Genomic DNA, 16,156 nt, shown 5'->3' with positions numbered 1-16,156 from the left:
GGTGCCTCATGTTAGGTTACGCCTCCCGTATACACTTGCCCTCAGTTATCCTCCCAGCAAGCCTATTAGGAAGGCTGGAAAGACCCCAAGGGATTTTCTGTGGATTTCTAGCCTGCAGGTGGCTCTACACCACACACTGTTGCTATGAAAAATGAAACGGAGGCCGGCTGTGATATCAAGCCATTGTTAAAACTTGGGACTGTGCGTGCCAACTGTAAGGAGGGCTGTTGATGACCACAGAACGAGCAGAGAACCCGAGGGCTGTGGGATATGCCGAGGTGTCCGTCAGTAGGAGGATGAAAGGGAAAACGTGTCATGAGCACAAGTGGGAGGGCTTTATCTTGGCATCAAGAAAGGTCTTTTTCCCACTAGAAATGGCAGCAAATGAATAGGGTAGAGCTCGGGGCGGGGGCGGGGGGGGATGAGAAAGCAGAGATTATAAGGCATTAGGTCAGGCAGAGACTGGTCCTTTACTAACAAATGAGGAACTAAGGCCATTTGTTCAAGCAGAGATTCAGGAGGAATGGGAGTTGGAGGCGTTAAGAAATGTGATTAATTACGAGCCAACAGTGAATTAAATCAATCTGCTGATTATTACTAGCAAGACTCTTTGGGCACGTCCTAAGCCAGGCTCTATACACCAATCACTTGATGTGTTTTCATTCATTACTCCTCCTGAAGAGAAAGAAAATACTTAGTCCCATTTTTTTTTAGATAAGGTGAATTAGGCTCCACGTTTTGTTCAGGGTTATTCAAGCCCGAGTTGGTGGAGCTGAGCCTCAAACAGAGGTGTCCAAAGAGAGAGTCATTTTGTCATGTTGCCTTCACTGAAACGTGGCTGTGACACAGACGGGCTGGAGCAGGCGACACTGGAGGCTAACGGGGACTGGGGACTAGGAAGCCGGCTATTTCAGAGGAAGGCGGTGAGAGCTTGTAGGGTGATAGCAGTTTGTCAGGTGAGATAATGAAGCAGATGAAAACAGGGGGAAGTAACTGGGAGAAACAGAGATGAAGGTGAAGCCAGAGGAGAGGTTCTATACAGAGCAGAAACCATTTTTAAAATGTAAATGTACTTAACAAACAATAGGACTTCTTCACGTAGAATTCAGTTGACTGACAATGGAAACATAGCAGAATTCAGTTGACTGACAATGGAAACATAGCGTTAGAATGAAAGGCTTGTGGTCTTAGGTACTGAGAACTTGCAACACAGCAGAGTGTGTCCTTGCTAACATGAATACTTGTCAGGCTGTGACATGAGCCAGAATTACCTAGGTGTCATGTTCAAATGCAGTGGCCCTTGCCCTATTCCCAGAAGTTCTGATTCAGAACCTGGGCTGAGGCCAACATGTGAAATTTTAATACCCTCCCAAGAAGTATCTTACCTCCCAAATTTCAAGGACCTGTGGGCCATTCTACCTTGATTAATTTGAGGGCAACTAAGGTACATTTGTGAGATTAAAAAAAAAACAAGTTACCAAAAAGGTGCCCTTTCTTTCCGGCCTGAAGCAGCCCCACACCAGGATACCAATCTTGGCAAGAAGGTGGTAGGATCTCGTGGGCCCTCGTGGATGTGTAGGGCACAAACAGTCCTGCTGGCTAGGTTATTAAATTGTATTTCTTTATCTAAGAAGGTAAACTTTCCAAAACTGTCAGTGTATGCAGTATTCTGATACTGTACCAAATGGACACATAACAGGAACTGAAAAACTAATGTGTCTCAGAGCTGTATCATGTTTAGAATTACAGTGAGACTCTTGACCAGCAATAGTATAGAGTATCAACTGGCAGATCATTCAGTTGTTAGTGTGGGAAAAGTAAGGGTCTGACTTTGTCTATAATCAAAAGCGGAACCGTGTTTGATCTGACTACAGTTTTAACTGGTTTCCCATCACTCAGACTTTTCAGCAGTTTGTAAGGGATTATATATTCCTTCCCCACAATGAAGATACTATTTATTTCAACTAAGTGGCAAACTGCTATGAATATATCTCAAATTTAATAAATCTTTATGTTTTTAAACATTCTTGAGTAGTTATGTTAACAATACCTAGGTACAGGGTAAAAGGTGTAACTTACAGAAAATTTTTTCATGTAGTAAACTCAGTTACAACTTAGCAAAAAACAGAACAAAGAATAGTCAGCTGCAAATGATTTGCAAAAAGAAGTACTAGTCTGCCCTCTACTGTTCAAATAAGTCACGGAGTTTAATTTTCATCAGATCTTAATGTGCATTTTATTGGGAGGTGGAGGAGAGAGAAAGTTGTCCAAAAGAGATGGTAAGACTCATCTCAGAGCTGGGGTGTGAGTCAGGAACCTGCCTTTGTAAAAAGCACCCAAGTTGGTCCTGTGTAGATGGTTTCTTAAACATAACGAAAGAATTCCTCAAATTTATCTTAGCTGTCGTAAGGTATGGTACACTCTTCACACAGCAGGCAAGACAGTTCTGTCACTGACCCATGCATCACGGATAGTTGGATTTGGTCATTTAAAACCAACCAAACCAACCTGGTTCTTTCCATAGTGAGATAGACATGTGTGTGCTTAAACGCTGCTTTGTTATTTTTTTTAATATTATGTTTTTTACTATATTTTAAACTATGGCCATCTCTAATAAAAGTTGTATTATGTGAGAGTTTTTTTTTTTTAATTCTTCCTTGAATTGTTTTCTTTGGGGAATATTTATTTTTGAAAGAATTATGTTTCTATTGTTTGTTATTTTCATCCTCATCACATGCCCACTTTTTTCCTGGTAGGATAATTATTGATGGAGCTAATCTGACTATATCTAACGTCACCTTAGAGGACCAAGGTGTATACTCCTGTTCAGCTCACACTGCTCTGGACAGCACTGCTGAGATGACTCAAGTAACTGTCCTTGGTAAGTGCGCTAAATAATAAGAAATCTTTGTTCATTTCTTCTCCATTACTGATTAAACTCCACTGCTCTTAGGCAATTAAAGCAATGATTATTTGAGCCTCTGCACATTTATTGTTAGTTTGAATTTTTCAATTAAACAGCAACCCCCCTTTTGAATGCCTTCTCCTCTTCTGGCTCTAAAGAAGTTAATTAATGCTTAATTTCATTTTTCTACTTGGGTAATGTTGCCAAAAGCAGTGGGAGGTAGGGGTTGCTATCAGCAGCAAGAAAAGTGATGCATGCTTGAGTGCCTAGGACTCTTGAGGTATGCCTTCCTAGTGTGCAGAGAAATGTGGCTGAGGATGGAGATGGGCCAGTGTGGATGGGCCAGGGTGGGGGTCCAGTGGTGGGTGCACAGTGGTCACACTGTCAACCAGAGGCCCAGACTGAGCTCCCAGGGTCTCAGGAAGGGGAGGGAGGGACTTCAAGGGTTCTGCAAAGAAAGGCCTCTGATTTTTTTTTTTAATAATAATGCTATTTAGAAAACAATATGCACACTTCACTGGTGTAATCAATGCAATTACCCTTGCAGTCACCCGTGTTTACCGCTCTTCAACCATTTGCGGAATCTCTCTTCTAATTCCCTTTTCGGATTCACTCTCCACCAGCTCTCTGAGTCTGGAAACCTGACCAGTATGGACGTTAGCAAACCATTTACTCTCAAGCTTTCATTTGGCTCTGCCAGTGGGGACCCCCAGCGGTAGAGGCGGTGGGCGGGTGTGTTTCCTCTGGATGCTCCCTCCTTGCGGGCTGGCCGCGTCCCACGGCCAGAGGCATTGAGTCTCACAGGGGGGCTTTCTCCACAGAGTTTTCTCTGGTGGGATTCTATCAGCTGCCCCGCCCCACCCTGGATAGCCTGCTCACATCTTTTGAGAAAGTCTTTACTAAAAACTTGTTGGAGAAACAGACTCGCAGACACAGTAACCAATCTTATGGTTACCGGTGTAGAAAGGGGGTGAGAAGGGATAAGTTGGGAGTTTGAGCTTTGCAGATACTAACTAGTATATATGAAATAGATAAACAACAAGTTTCTTCTGTATAGCCCAGGGAACTATAGTAAATATCTTTTAGTAACCTATAATGAAAACAATATGAAAACGAATGTATGTGTATGTATGACCAAAACATTATGCTGTACACCAGAAACTGACACATGGTTAACTGATGATGCCTAAAAGAAAAAACAAAAAAACTCATTGGACTACCCTAAGTTGTGTGAACTGTTTTCTCTCTGCTGGGGCCATGACTGATCAAGACATTTTTACAGTTTTCTCTCATAGTTCTGTTTCAGTGGGCACCGTTTAGTTTTCCTTTAGTTGGCTGACAGTCCTTAAAAGTGTTTGGTTTGGCCTAAATGCTTTTATCATAGGCTTAGATTAATCCTTATCATTAACAGGCATTTGTGTCTTTAGTGCTCTGGTTGCTGGGATTCACAGGTAGGCTGCTAACCACGGTGCAGACCGGGAGGGAAGAGTTCAGTCACTTTTGAGGTAAGTTGGTGAAATATGAGTAAACAGGCTGGATGTCTTCTAGTGACGCAAATGGCCACTCTATTTCAAGAGAGAAAAATGACCACCATGTTTCAAGTAAAGCAAATGGCCACCATGTTGAATTCTCCTGGAAAAAAATAAACAAACAACAACACACAGAAAAACAGAACAACGGAAGAGTTCCCAGGTGGTAGAACCTATGGACTTGGTTCAATAGAATTAAACCTTTAGGTGATCCGTTTCATCCCCCGAGGAATTTTGGCTCCCTCAGGGGACTACAGGCAGAAAAGTTCAGTCCTTAGTAATCACTCCGATAGTAATTGACCAGATAAAGTGGTTGAGCTGCAGGTAAACTGGAGGTTGTCCCTGGCACGAGGATTGCAAGTCTAAGTGTCAGGATTTCATGGGCTTGGCCCCCAAGTATTTCGAGCAGTGGCAAGGGGATTGAGCCCCAGACCACTCGGTGCTCACCGTCTACGTTTTCCTGTGAGATTGAATGTATCAGGCTTGTAGTTAGGGTGCCATCTTCTAGAACCATTACATTTTGATAACTTTACATAAACAGTGTCTATAATTATATGCACTGTTTGTGTATAAAATAAGTATGAATTTTTTTATGATGAAGATAAAATAATTTAAAAAAATTCTATGAGATAGGCTGAATTTTCTTAATCACTTCTTGGAGTTTACATCCTAATTTTTTAGGCCAGCCTGTGCTTTTAAGAAGCATATTCTCATGAACTGACAGTAACAAATGACAAATCCATGTATAGTTTCTAAAAGACTGTTTTTCCTGGAACACAATTTTTTAAAGCATATGCTTGACCCATTTCAATCAAAAGTTACTTTCAAAAGCCTTGCCAGAAACGTCCCCTATGAGTTTCATTCTTTTAAGTCTCAATCGCAGTCCATCAGTTGTAGCTCCATATGATTCTTGGCAAGAGCAGATTTTCATGTCTGTCACCACATGCTGCATTGGTTGAGGAAACTTGAGAAATGAGTGGATTTGGGACGTGCTGATGAGAAACCTAAGTTTTCTGAGCTCAGAGATCCTCAAGCCTGTGGATGAAATAATTTCTTATTTAAGGCAGTACAGTTTGGACACAGTCACTGACCAGAGTTTTAAAGTAAACATGTTCTCTTTTGAATTGAAAGCAGTGTGTTTTTATCTGGCCAGTATAAATTTCCAACGGTTGTTAAAAACTCAGCAGGAGCAATAGACGCTGCTTCCCAGTTGGAGAAGGAGCCTTAGAAAGCCGTGTGAGGTGTTACTGTCATTGTCTCCTCTGAGGAAAGAGAAGTGTCCTTCAACACATGAGAGAATTGAAACCAAATTTTGGAAGAAGGATCACTAGGGCTGAAATTTCTTTTTTTTTTTTAACTGTTGATTTTATTTTTAAAGCACCAGAAATTTCCACGTACTTTTAACACTGGTAAAATCGCCTACTCCATTTTCTATTCTCTGCCACAACATTTATCAGTGCCAGATCCTCCTCTCCCAATGTAAACTGCCTTCCTACACTTCGGTAGAACTCCAGGCCAAGAGAGTGTAACAGTTGCTATATTATTACTGATAACTCATTATTATAAATTAAAATACAAATCCAAACCACGCAGAAAAGAAAGCTTGAGTTCATATGCTCTGATTTCCCTGTAGTCCTAGGACCCACTTTTACTGCTCTCCTGTGATAATTACGTGCATGACCAAAGGGATAATGTATGTTTCACTTAATTAGTCACAAAACACTTCTGTGAAAGGCACTGGGGGAAGGGTGCAGAGATCAATAAAATATGGTTCCTACTCTTGTAGATCTGTTTAGTAACATACAGGAGATGCAGCAGGCATGTAAGTATGTGAGCTGCCAGATTCCGTTTACTTGGGATAGTTTGTGTTTCTCAAAATTGAGTGTATATAGAATCTCCCAGGGCTCTTGTTTAGAAATGCAGGTTCTTGGGCCCAGCTCCTTCAGTCAGCCGGAGAGACAGGGCCCAGAAATCTTCAGTGTTCATAACTACTCCTGAAAGAATCCTGATGCTGATGGTCAGGAGTGGCCCCTTGAGAACTGGAATTGGAGCAGAGGGAGATGATACAACAGGAAACAGATGTGCAGGGAGCTGTGTTTGCAGAACCAGAAGAACTGGTGAGATGTGGACCCTGGGGAGTGGAGACAGAGTCCCAGAAGGGAAGGGGGCTTGCAACCTGCCCGAGTGAGGAAACGGGATAGACAAAGGCGATGATCTGCCTTCTCCTTACCTTTCTTTGTCATTCTTTTCTTTTAATTGAGCTATAGTCAGTTTACAATGTTGTGTCAGTTTCTGGTGTACAGCACCATACTTCAGTCATACGTATATGTGTGTATTTCTTTTCATACTCTTTTTCATTATAGGTTATAACAAAATATTGAATATGGTTCCCTGTGCTATTAAGTGAAGTAAGCCAAAGAGAGAAAGAAAAATACCATATGATATCACTTATATGTAGACTCTTTTAAAAAAAATGACACAAATGAATTTGTTTACAAAACAGGAACAGACTCACAGGCATAGAAAAACTTGTGGCTATGAGCGGGGGAAGGGAGTGGGAAGGGATAAATTGGGAGTTTGAGATTTGCAGATAATAATTGCTGTATATAAAATAGATAAACAACACGCCTATTCTTCATTCTTAATCAGATGTTCCGGATCCACCAGAAAACCTTCACTTGTCTGACAGACAGAACAGGAGTGTTCGGCTGACGTGGGAAGCTGGGGACGACCACAACAGCAATATTAGCGGTAGGAAGCCTTGGGACTGTGTCACCCAGAGTCAGAATGCATACTAAAGCTATTTTTACCACCGTGGGTGGATTATCCTTCTGAAAACATCCTCTGAAACTTTTAACCTCATGTAGAAATTTTATCATAACTTAAACATTCCCAGTCCATTTTTTTTTTCTGTGTTTCTATTGCCAGAATATATTGTAGAATTTGAAGGGAACAAAGAGGAACCTGGAAGGTGGGAGGAACTGACTAGAGTCCAAGGAAAGGAAACAACAGTCCTGTTATCTCTGGCTCCATACGTGAGATACCAGTTCAGGGTCACAGCCGTGAATGAAGTAGGGAGAAGCCAACCCAGCCAGCCGTCAGACCATCATGAAACACCCCCTGCAGGTATGTAAGTTCCCATCTCAGGTTTCTAACAAAATATTTCAGTTTGCCCCATCTTTAAACATCTGAAAAAAATGATTGAGAACCTAGTGTGAGATTTTAGATTTCTCCCAACAGAGAGCTGGAAAAGTTTTGTGAACTCACATCATGGAAAATAATCAAAGCACATCAGTCTCATAGGTAGTGTGTCAGTGTTTGATAGAGAGCAGGAAGCGACAAGGAGGGCGTGGGCAGGTGTTACTCTGAGTGATTTCTGATAGCTACTTGCTGTGTTAAAGTCACATACCAGAAAGTCAGTTATAAACGGAAGTTCACTATAGAGAGAAAGTCAACTTCCTCCCTTGATTTTTCTCATTTTAACTTTCTCAAATAAAATATTTGACATTTTATAGGCAGCTTGTCAAATTTTCAGCGTATCTAATGTCATTAAATTTATGCTCCAAGTGTATTTTTGTATCTCAGTGTCTACATAGGTAGATACATAAAACCTATGTAAATTCTCAAGATGCTTTCCTAAAAAAAAATCTCAGGAATGAGCAGGCTGTAGTGTATACAGAAGTCAAACTATAATAGTGTAAGCATGGAACTTATATAATGTTATAAACTCATAAATGATAGTGCTGAAATTTGTATTACTGAATTGGGATTGGTTATCGATGTGGTCATAGCCTGGTGTTTTTTCCTTTTTTCCTGTGGGTGAAATAAACATGCTAGGATATGGTTCCCTTTTTGGACCAAGAAACAGCAAGTAGAGGTAATAACTGAGTGAGATACTTGTGTGATTTTAGTATAAGTTCAACTTGGCACTGGACTCCATACTTAGCTGTTTTTCATAAAACGGATCCATGTGAATATGCTCCGTGGGCACATTACCCGCTGTTTCCTATTTGATGTCCCTGAAACATGGTTGTTGCCGTCAACACATGGTCTTTATTCACTTACAGGCAAATATTCACAACAAAACTTCTAACAATAATTGTAATAGAAAATGTAAAGCAGGCTTAAAACTAAAATGTATATTTAAGTAGTAGGTTTAGGATTAAAAAAAAAAAAACCAGGTTTAAAAATTTAAAGAGAGCAGGTTTAAAACCAAGATACATAAAATAAACCATCTCCTCTCAACTGAATAATAATTCTATCACTCAATGAACACAATTTTACTCCTTCAAATAAAATATATATTTAAAAGCTGCCTTATGAGGTGATGGGTGTGTTAACTAACCTTATTGTGGTAATCATGTCACAACATACACACACGAATATTATGTGTATTTTTATATACACGCACACACACATTATAAAATCGTTATGTTGTATACCTTAAATGTATAAAATGTTATATGTCAATTACATCTCAATAAAGCTGGAGGAAAAAACCTGTTTGTAACTCTTCTTACAAACTGGGCCAGATAGAAGTAAACAAATATAATCAAAATGATTAAAAAATCTGTTGTTGTATATGTACGTGTGTGGGAGGAGGGATGATAATGATGATTCACCTACTGGCTAGACAGTGGGAAAAAGTAATTTTAATGCTTGTAATTTTTCAGCTCCAGACAAGAATCCACAAAATATAAGGGTTCAAGCTTCTCAACCCAAGGAAATGATTATCAAATGGGAGGTGAGGATTCTTTGATGTGTTATTTATTACGTTTGTGTTATTTTTACTTTTTTTAGGTCTGCATGCTAAGTATAATGATAGAACAGTATTTTAAGAACAAACTGATACTTGTATATTTTATAAATATTTTTATTTGTATACTTTAAAGATCATCATGAGAATGTTGTGAAATAGAGCTTAACAGTGGTAGAAAATTTAAGGAAGGTTATACAAGTTGATGTCATTATAATCCATTACCAAAAGTTTGATTCCTAATATATTTATTACCAATATTCTAAATCCTCTCCCATTCAAAAAATACTGAAAACTTTTCACTAAATTTTTGTACATGGGCTAAGGAAGATTATGCATGTCAAAAGGATGACTCCCAAGGAATAGTCACTACTCAGTAATCACTATTAAGTATTTTGTGTACTCGTATCAAATTCTGAGAACAATATTGTCAGAAGAGCATCATTAATGCCATGTTCTAGATCTATAAACTGAGATCCAGGCTCATTGACAGGCTGACCCATCACCACACAACTATAAATCAGCAGAGCCAGGATTTAAACATGGATACATTGGGACTTCAGACTCTGCTCATTCTCTATGTATCTCTGGTAAAAGTTACTAAAACAGACTTTCTTCTTTGAATTTTGCATAAATGTTTATATAGTGTATATATACACACACGCATACATATCCATAAATATAAAAGTTTATATAAATCTGCTCAGATGAATCTGATTTTTTTAGTGTCATTTCTATATTCGTTTAACAGTGGAGAACTTCCCCCTGCTACTATTTGGAAATATTTCATGAGTATTTTAACCTACTTGAAAGTAGGTTACCATTCAATGATTCTGATTGAAAATAGGCTTCTGACATTGAATTCAATGAACTTTACAGTTTTGAATATATGTTGGAATATATGAATTTATTTCCACACCCCATTCCAAGGATAATTTTTAGAAGAATTTTAGACTATATAATGTTTGGCTTGATTTTTTTCCTCTTCGTATATTGGTCTTACATTACCTGACAACATCATTGATACCTGCAAAATACTTAGTCAATATAAGAGGATACTTTTCTAATATTAGTATACAATTCTAATAATAGAAATTTCCCTAAGATAGCTGATATAACTGATTAGATGACAGTAATAAATAATTAAAAGGTCACTTCCTCAGAGAAGCACAGCACGTTCCACTAACATGAGCATTACATTTCATACAGAGAAACGGGCTGTGAGTTCAGTGACCTTACCCAGGTGCCGTGCTCTGAGTCAGTCATGAAAAAGCAGAAATCTTTAGTTCTTTTACTGATTGTCTTACTCATAAATCACTCTCCTCCTGCCAAAACATATTGAAGACTTACGATTAATGCTTTCTTCTTGGAAGAATGGCATTACTCTAAGAAAGTGTTTATAATTTGTCGTTCAAGAGTAAATCACATGTAATTGAGTAATTACTTGACCAGAGGAAGGAAGTAGTCAGAGAAATTTGGAACTACATTTTGACAACTGCATTCGTAATATATTCAGTGTGGTTCTTATCATTCTGAAATGTCAGAGATCCAGTGACGGTAAGCACAACTAGTGAAGTTTAAGAACATTTATTCATTGGTTATTGTTTTGCATGAATTACCTATAAAATGGAGTTAGATGCCAGATAACTTCCCAAGCTGACAAGCAGACACTGTGAATACATTACCAGATCCCCTCCCAAGACTGACTGACAAAATAAATCTTGTCTACAAGATAATGATCAGAGAGAAACAATTTGTTTAAAAAAAATAGTTACTGTTTCACAAAATGATTAAATAGGAACAGACTATTTGTCCCTAACTTTTTTTTTAATTTTTAACATTAAGTATCATTAAAAATAATGTGTTATGAGGTCCTTGGTTTCTATATGGCAGTAGCATAAAAACAGTCATTGCTCTCTTGGAATGTGTAATCCAGTTGGAGGGACAGACAATGAGCAAATACATTAGAAATAATATCATTTATTGAAAAATTCAATAGAGGAAAATAATATACAGAGTTCTGTATGCAGGTTACTAATAAATGTGCATTTAGCCATTGAATGGATGAACCTTCTATTACAGTCAAAAATTAATTTGTTTATTTTATTGGGCTCATGTTCCATCATATATGAATTATGTTTGTAATGTATTACAGTACATAATGGCACAAGTTTTGAAAGTAATGTATTAAATTTTAACTTAATGATAGAACTAGTCATTTTAGTTTGCATTATCTTCTAAAATTCACCTTCTATATATTTAGGTATGTATTGACTCACCCATACATTTTCAGTGTTTAAAAAATGGTAATATTCTGCCCCTCAAAACAGAAAAAGAGCCCACCACGAATTGGCTGGTTAGATAATTATATCATAATGACTTTTGCTTGCATTTCCCCATTGTTCTTAAGTGTACATATATTTACGTTAAATTTGGACTTGAATAAAATAGCAAATTTCTGGTCTCAAAGATTCAAAAAAACAAACAAAACAAACAGAAACCCACTACTGTTTGGGAAAGAGAAACTTCTCCAGTTACCTGGTTACATGGTCACAGCCAAGTTGTTTCACTCCTAAAGGGCCCAGGATTGATTATTTCTGCTCCAAGTGTAATAAGAAAGTCCATCGGCTGTAAAATGATTGTAGGCAGTACAGAAAGTTTGTCCAGTTTCTAGATCAGTCATTATGACCTTGCTTTGTTCATAGATGTCTTTGAAAATATAATAGAAGCATAGGGTTTTTCCCTAGAAAAGTACATATAGAAAGATTTCCTAACAGTTTCCTGGCTTCTCAGGTCTTTTTAAGGCCACCGATGAACCCCATTTAGAGATGCCTGTACATGAAGTTAAGAACCTCTTTTCTAGAGATTCCTTCCTCCGGAGCAGCTTCCTGAGGGGCGGGAAGGCTGGTGGCCTTTCCCTGCACCCGCACCCCTGGCTCTGTCTTGCAGCTCTGGTCTGTCATCTCTGTTGGGGCCTATTGGAGAATTTGCTGAGGTTTAGTTTCCACTGTCTAAAAGCCAAATATAAAGTAGTCCTGCTGCTTCTTCAGGAGTCTAGGCACCAAGGAGGCTGGCAATTCAGATTTTTCTTAAAAGTGTTAACCTACAGTGGCACAGTTTGTTTAGAAATTTTCCAGAGAGCTTTATCAACTGTAACTATTTTTCTTGAAGCACATGTGTAAACTGAATAACAGTGTTTGTATACATTTATTGTCAGTAGGGGCTGAAGGATATTGTAATTCCAGACTGCAGTATGGAACTAAAAGCCTGACTTATCTGGGCAATGCTGAAGTCCATGGTGAATTATCTATGTAAGAGTAGAAAATTATCTTGGGGCCAAACATTGAATGCAAAACAATTACTGTGAAAATCTCAGTTTTAGCTTTCTTTGGATTTGTTTCCTCTTAGCTAATTTAAGTATTCACCTTGGAATAAGCATAGACTTGCAATTATTTTGCTAATATAGTCCTGTGCTTTCAACTTAATTCCATCTAATCCTTCTAATAACATTTTAGTAAATTAGACCGAGTCAAGAAGCATTGCAAACTCTGGAAGAAGACTATATATGATATTATGAGTCACTCACATATACAGACAAATTTACTGCTTATATAAGTGAACTGTATAATCTAGCACTAAAAGCACATTTTTCCATGTTTTATATCACTGATTCATTTAAATGCACATTTCCACTGTTGTGATATACATGGGTGGTTTAAATCACATTAGTATTTTTCCAATTGAAGTATTTGTTGATTAAAAACTGAAGTAGAAATAACCACTTTCCTATACTAGACATTCCTCCACTAAATATTCCTATACAACAAAATAAAGTAGAAGGTGGGGAGCACTTTCTCTTTAAAGAAATAGAAACACAATGGTCAAGAAGCTGGGGAATTATTACAGAGGAGCTACAGCTTCTGCGCACATGTACAAAAATGCGTATTATCCAAAAATGTTTACTTTCTCTCTTCTCTTGGAATTAGGATAGAGGAGGCTGGATGGACTCAGGCAGGAAGAGTTCTAACTGAAAAGTCATGGGGAAATCCCAATTACAACCATGGAATTCATATTTCTGCTAGTTCTTTGGAAATGGAAAGTAAATAAACTATAGAAGAAAGTGCTAAAACCCTCTGTGGAATTTATTTGTTCGTATTTGGAAGAATTTACTGTTAGACTTGATCACAAAGGCATAATCCAGGATCTGAATTGTGGGCTTCTTATTATGTGAGGTGAAGGAGTTACTTTTGAGCTTAAACTTACAGAATGACAGAAAATTTTCCTAAGTATTTCCAAACCAAAGAAGAAGGGTTGACAATTTCCCAAGCAATGACACCTCCATTACAGTGTTTCTTGTGCCAAGTGCAGTCGCTTGCCTGTCTGACTTAAGATACCTGTGATCACACTGGATGGGTCTTGCCTTCTCTTTTAGCCTTTGAAACCCATGGAGCAGAATGGACCAGGGCTGGAGTACAGAGTGACCTGGAAGCCTCAGGGAGCTCCGGTGGAGTGGGAGGAAGAAACAGTCACAAACCACACCCTGCGGGTGATGACGCCTGCTGTCTATGCTCCGTACGATGTCCAAGTCCAAGCCATCAATCACCTGGGCTCTGGCCCTGAGCCTCAGCCAGTGATCCTCTATTCCGGAGAAGACTGTAAGTGGTGCGCCTGAAAGCATGTCAAGAGTAGTTTCCCTCCAGTCTATTACACATCTGTCGATGAACATTTTTGAACAACTACTGCATGCAAAGAGGATGTACTAGCTGTGGGAGATAGAAATACATGTAACACACGGCTCCTACTTGAGGGTTGGCTGCAGGACGGTTGATCAGTATAGAGTGGTGAGGAAGTATGCTGAAAGGTTTTATTTTATTCAGTTTCCTGATTAAGGGATTTCTGCATTTCTGAAAATCAGAGACCTGGAGTCATCACTGCACACAGTTAAGCAGCATAAGTAGCGTAAGGCTTCCAGCGACATCTGCACTTACTTGTCACAGGCCCTCTAACAGCCACCTGTTCCCATGCCCTGGCCCCAGCTGTATGTCTGGAGCCTTCCCAAGGTAGGTGGGGTGCAGACCTAGACTTGCTTATAGAACTACACATACACACACGGAGTCTGAGGCACTGGTAATATGATCTTATTATTATATATTTATACCACAATGATAGCTGCAAATAGATCACTGGAAAGAGGAAAGACACTGCATTCGAAACCACTACACAGTAGGAGTTACTCTCACTCTTCATCCAGCATCCAAAGTAGTATTTTGATCCAACAGTAGGAGAAGATTGAGAATGTGAAATGACTAGCTCCTAATTCACCTGCCACCTAAATTCTTAATACACAGGACTTGTCACCTTATCACTGTCAGCTAAGATTTTAGTGTTGGCTGCTGCGGGTTTGATTTATTCCTCTGCAGTCAGCTCCCCTGTAGAAAGGGGAAAATAGTACCACTTTAGAGGGTTGTTCTAAGGGTTACGTGAGCCAATCTAGGATAGGCCTTTAGAAGAGTGTCTGGCACGTAGCCCTCACTGTTAGCTGCTGTTATCATTAGATTAATCCAACCCCCAAGTAATTTCAGTTATATTTTTAGTCTAGCTCACGTGTTTCCATGAGCAAAATGCCCACAGAATATTTCACTGACCGCTGTTTGCAGCTACACTGCCCACGTCGCATCCATCTGGAGAGGGGCTTTTCTCAGTGCGGTACACGCACTCCTCTCTCTAGAAACCTACTTGGGCGCTGAAAGTCTTCTGTAATGAGAAACTCTCGTGGTTCCATTCGGGACTGGTGTCGCAAAAGTGCTTTCCCCAGATTGAACAATATGGAAGATCATTTTTTGAAAAGGGTCCTAATAATAGTGTCTGGAGATTACTGAGAGCTAATTATTCTTACGTGCTCAACAGATCCTGATACAGCTCCCGTGATCCATGGGGTGGACGTTATAAACAGCACGTTGGTTAAAGTCACCTGGTCAACAATTCCAAAGGACAGAGTTCACGGACATCTGAAAGGATATCAGGTTTATGTCATAGGTTTTCTTCTTCTCATTGAGTTAATACCTTTCTTGCAAATAAAGAATTGATTTCAAGAAGAAGCTGAAAGAGAATCTGCCACCAGGGCTGAGATAGTAAAATTCCTATTTTCATTGCAGGTAAATTGGTGGAAAACGAAAAGTCTGTTGGATGGGAGAACACATCCCAAAGAAGTAAACATTCTGAGATTTTCAGGACAAAGAAACTATGGAATGGTTCCTTCCCTAGATGCCTTTAGTGAATTTCACCTAACAGTCTTAGCCTATAATTCCAAAGGCGCTGGTCCGGAAAGCGAGCCTTATATATTTCAAACACCAGAAGGAGGTGAGAGAGTAACAATGTAGAATAAATACCAATTTATAAATAAATAACAACTTTCATACCAAATTAAATATCTCAATGGCCAAAACATGTCCTCCCTTATACAAATTATTACTAGTTAATCAATTTGTATGTCATAGGAGTTAGCTGCTGAGTTTCTATGAAAAACTGTAATCTATTTTTTTTTTTTTTTTGGTTTTTGGTTTTTGGTTTTTTTGGTTACAGACATTTACCAATTGATGAGTATCTTTTCTTGTGTTTTCTAGTACCTGAACAGCCGACTTTTCTCAAGGTCATCAAAGTTGATAAAGACACTGCCACTTTATCCTGGGGACTACCTAAGAAACTGAATGGAAACTTAACTGGCTATCTATTACAATACCAGATAAGTAAGTACAGATCTGAATTGGATTCATCTATTAATGTTTTATTTTTTGGTTGAATATTTGGTTTACTATGCTGAGAATCTAATGATCGTGGTTTGTAGGCCAGCGTACTTCCCCGCAGCACAGGGCTCTGTTAACTGGCTTGCAGACCAAAGCCAGCCCACTGCCTGTCTTCACTGGAACAGGGCCATGTCCACTCACTTACATTTGTCTGTAGTGGCAG

General features: G+C 38.9%; 1 protein-coding gene across 16 annotated transcripts in view; it reads left to right on the top strand.

Annotated features, from left to right (window-relative positions):
* The window catches only part of CHL1 (cell adhesion molecule L1 like), a 183,920-nt gene that overhangs the window by 150,170 nt on the left and 17,594 nt on the right, over window positions 1-16,156 (top strand). For all 16 annotated transcript variants that reach the window (XM_045507065.2, XM_010970584.3, XM_045507066.2 and 13 more), the window contains 8 exons: window positions 2,757-2,881; window positions 7,084-7,185; window positions 7,363-7,560; window positions 9,108-9,178; window positions 13,623-13,845; window positions 15,098-15,213; window positions 15,346-15,550; window positions 15,814-15,936. In XM_045507065.2, coding sequence (XP_045363021.1) covers window positions 2,757-2,881; window positions 7,084-7,185; window positions 7,363-7,560; window positions 9,108-9,178; window positions 13,623-13,845; window positions 15,098-15,213; window positions 15,346-15,550; window positions 15,814-15,936 — 1,163 coding nt within the window. The remainder of the gene's footprint in view (window positions 1-2,756; window positions 2,882-7,083; window positions 7,186-7,362; window positions 7,561-9,107; window positions 9,179-13,622; window positions 13,846-15,097; window positions 15,214-15,345; window positions 15,551-15,813; window positions 15,937-16,156) is intronic.

Source organism: Camelus bactrianus, chromosome 17 (genome assembly GCF_048773025.1).
Source record: "Camelus bactrianus isolate YW-2024 breed Bactrian camel chromosome 17, ASM4877302v1, whole genome shotgun sequence".
In the NCBI taxonomy this organism is placed as follows: Eukaryota; Metazoa; Chordata; class Mammalia; order Artiodactyla; family Camelidae; genus Camelus; species Camelus bactrianus.
The sequence above is the reverse complement of the archived record's forward strand: the minus strand, read 5'-3'. Positions and strand labels throughout refer to the sequence as shown.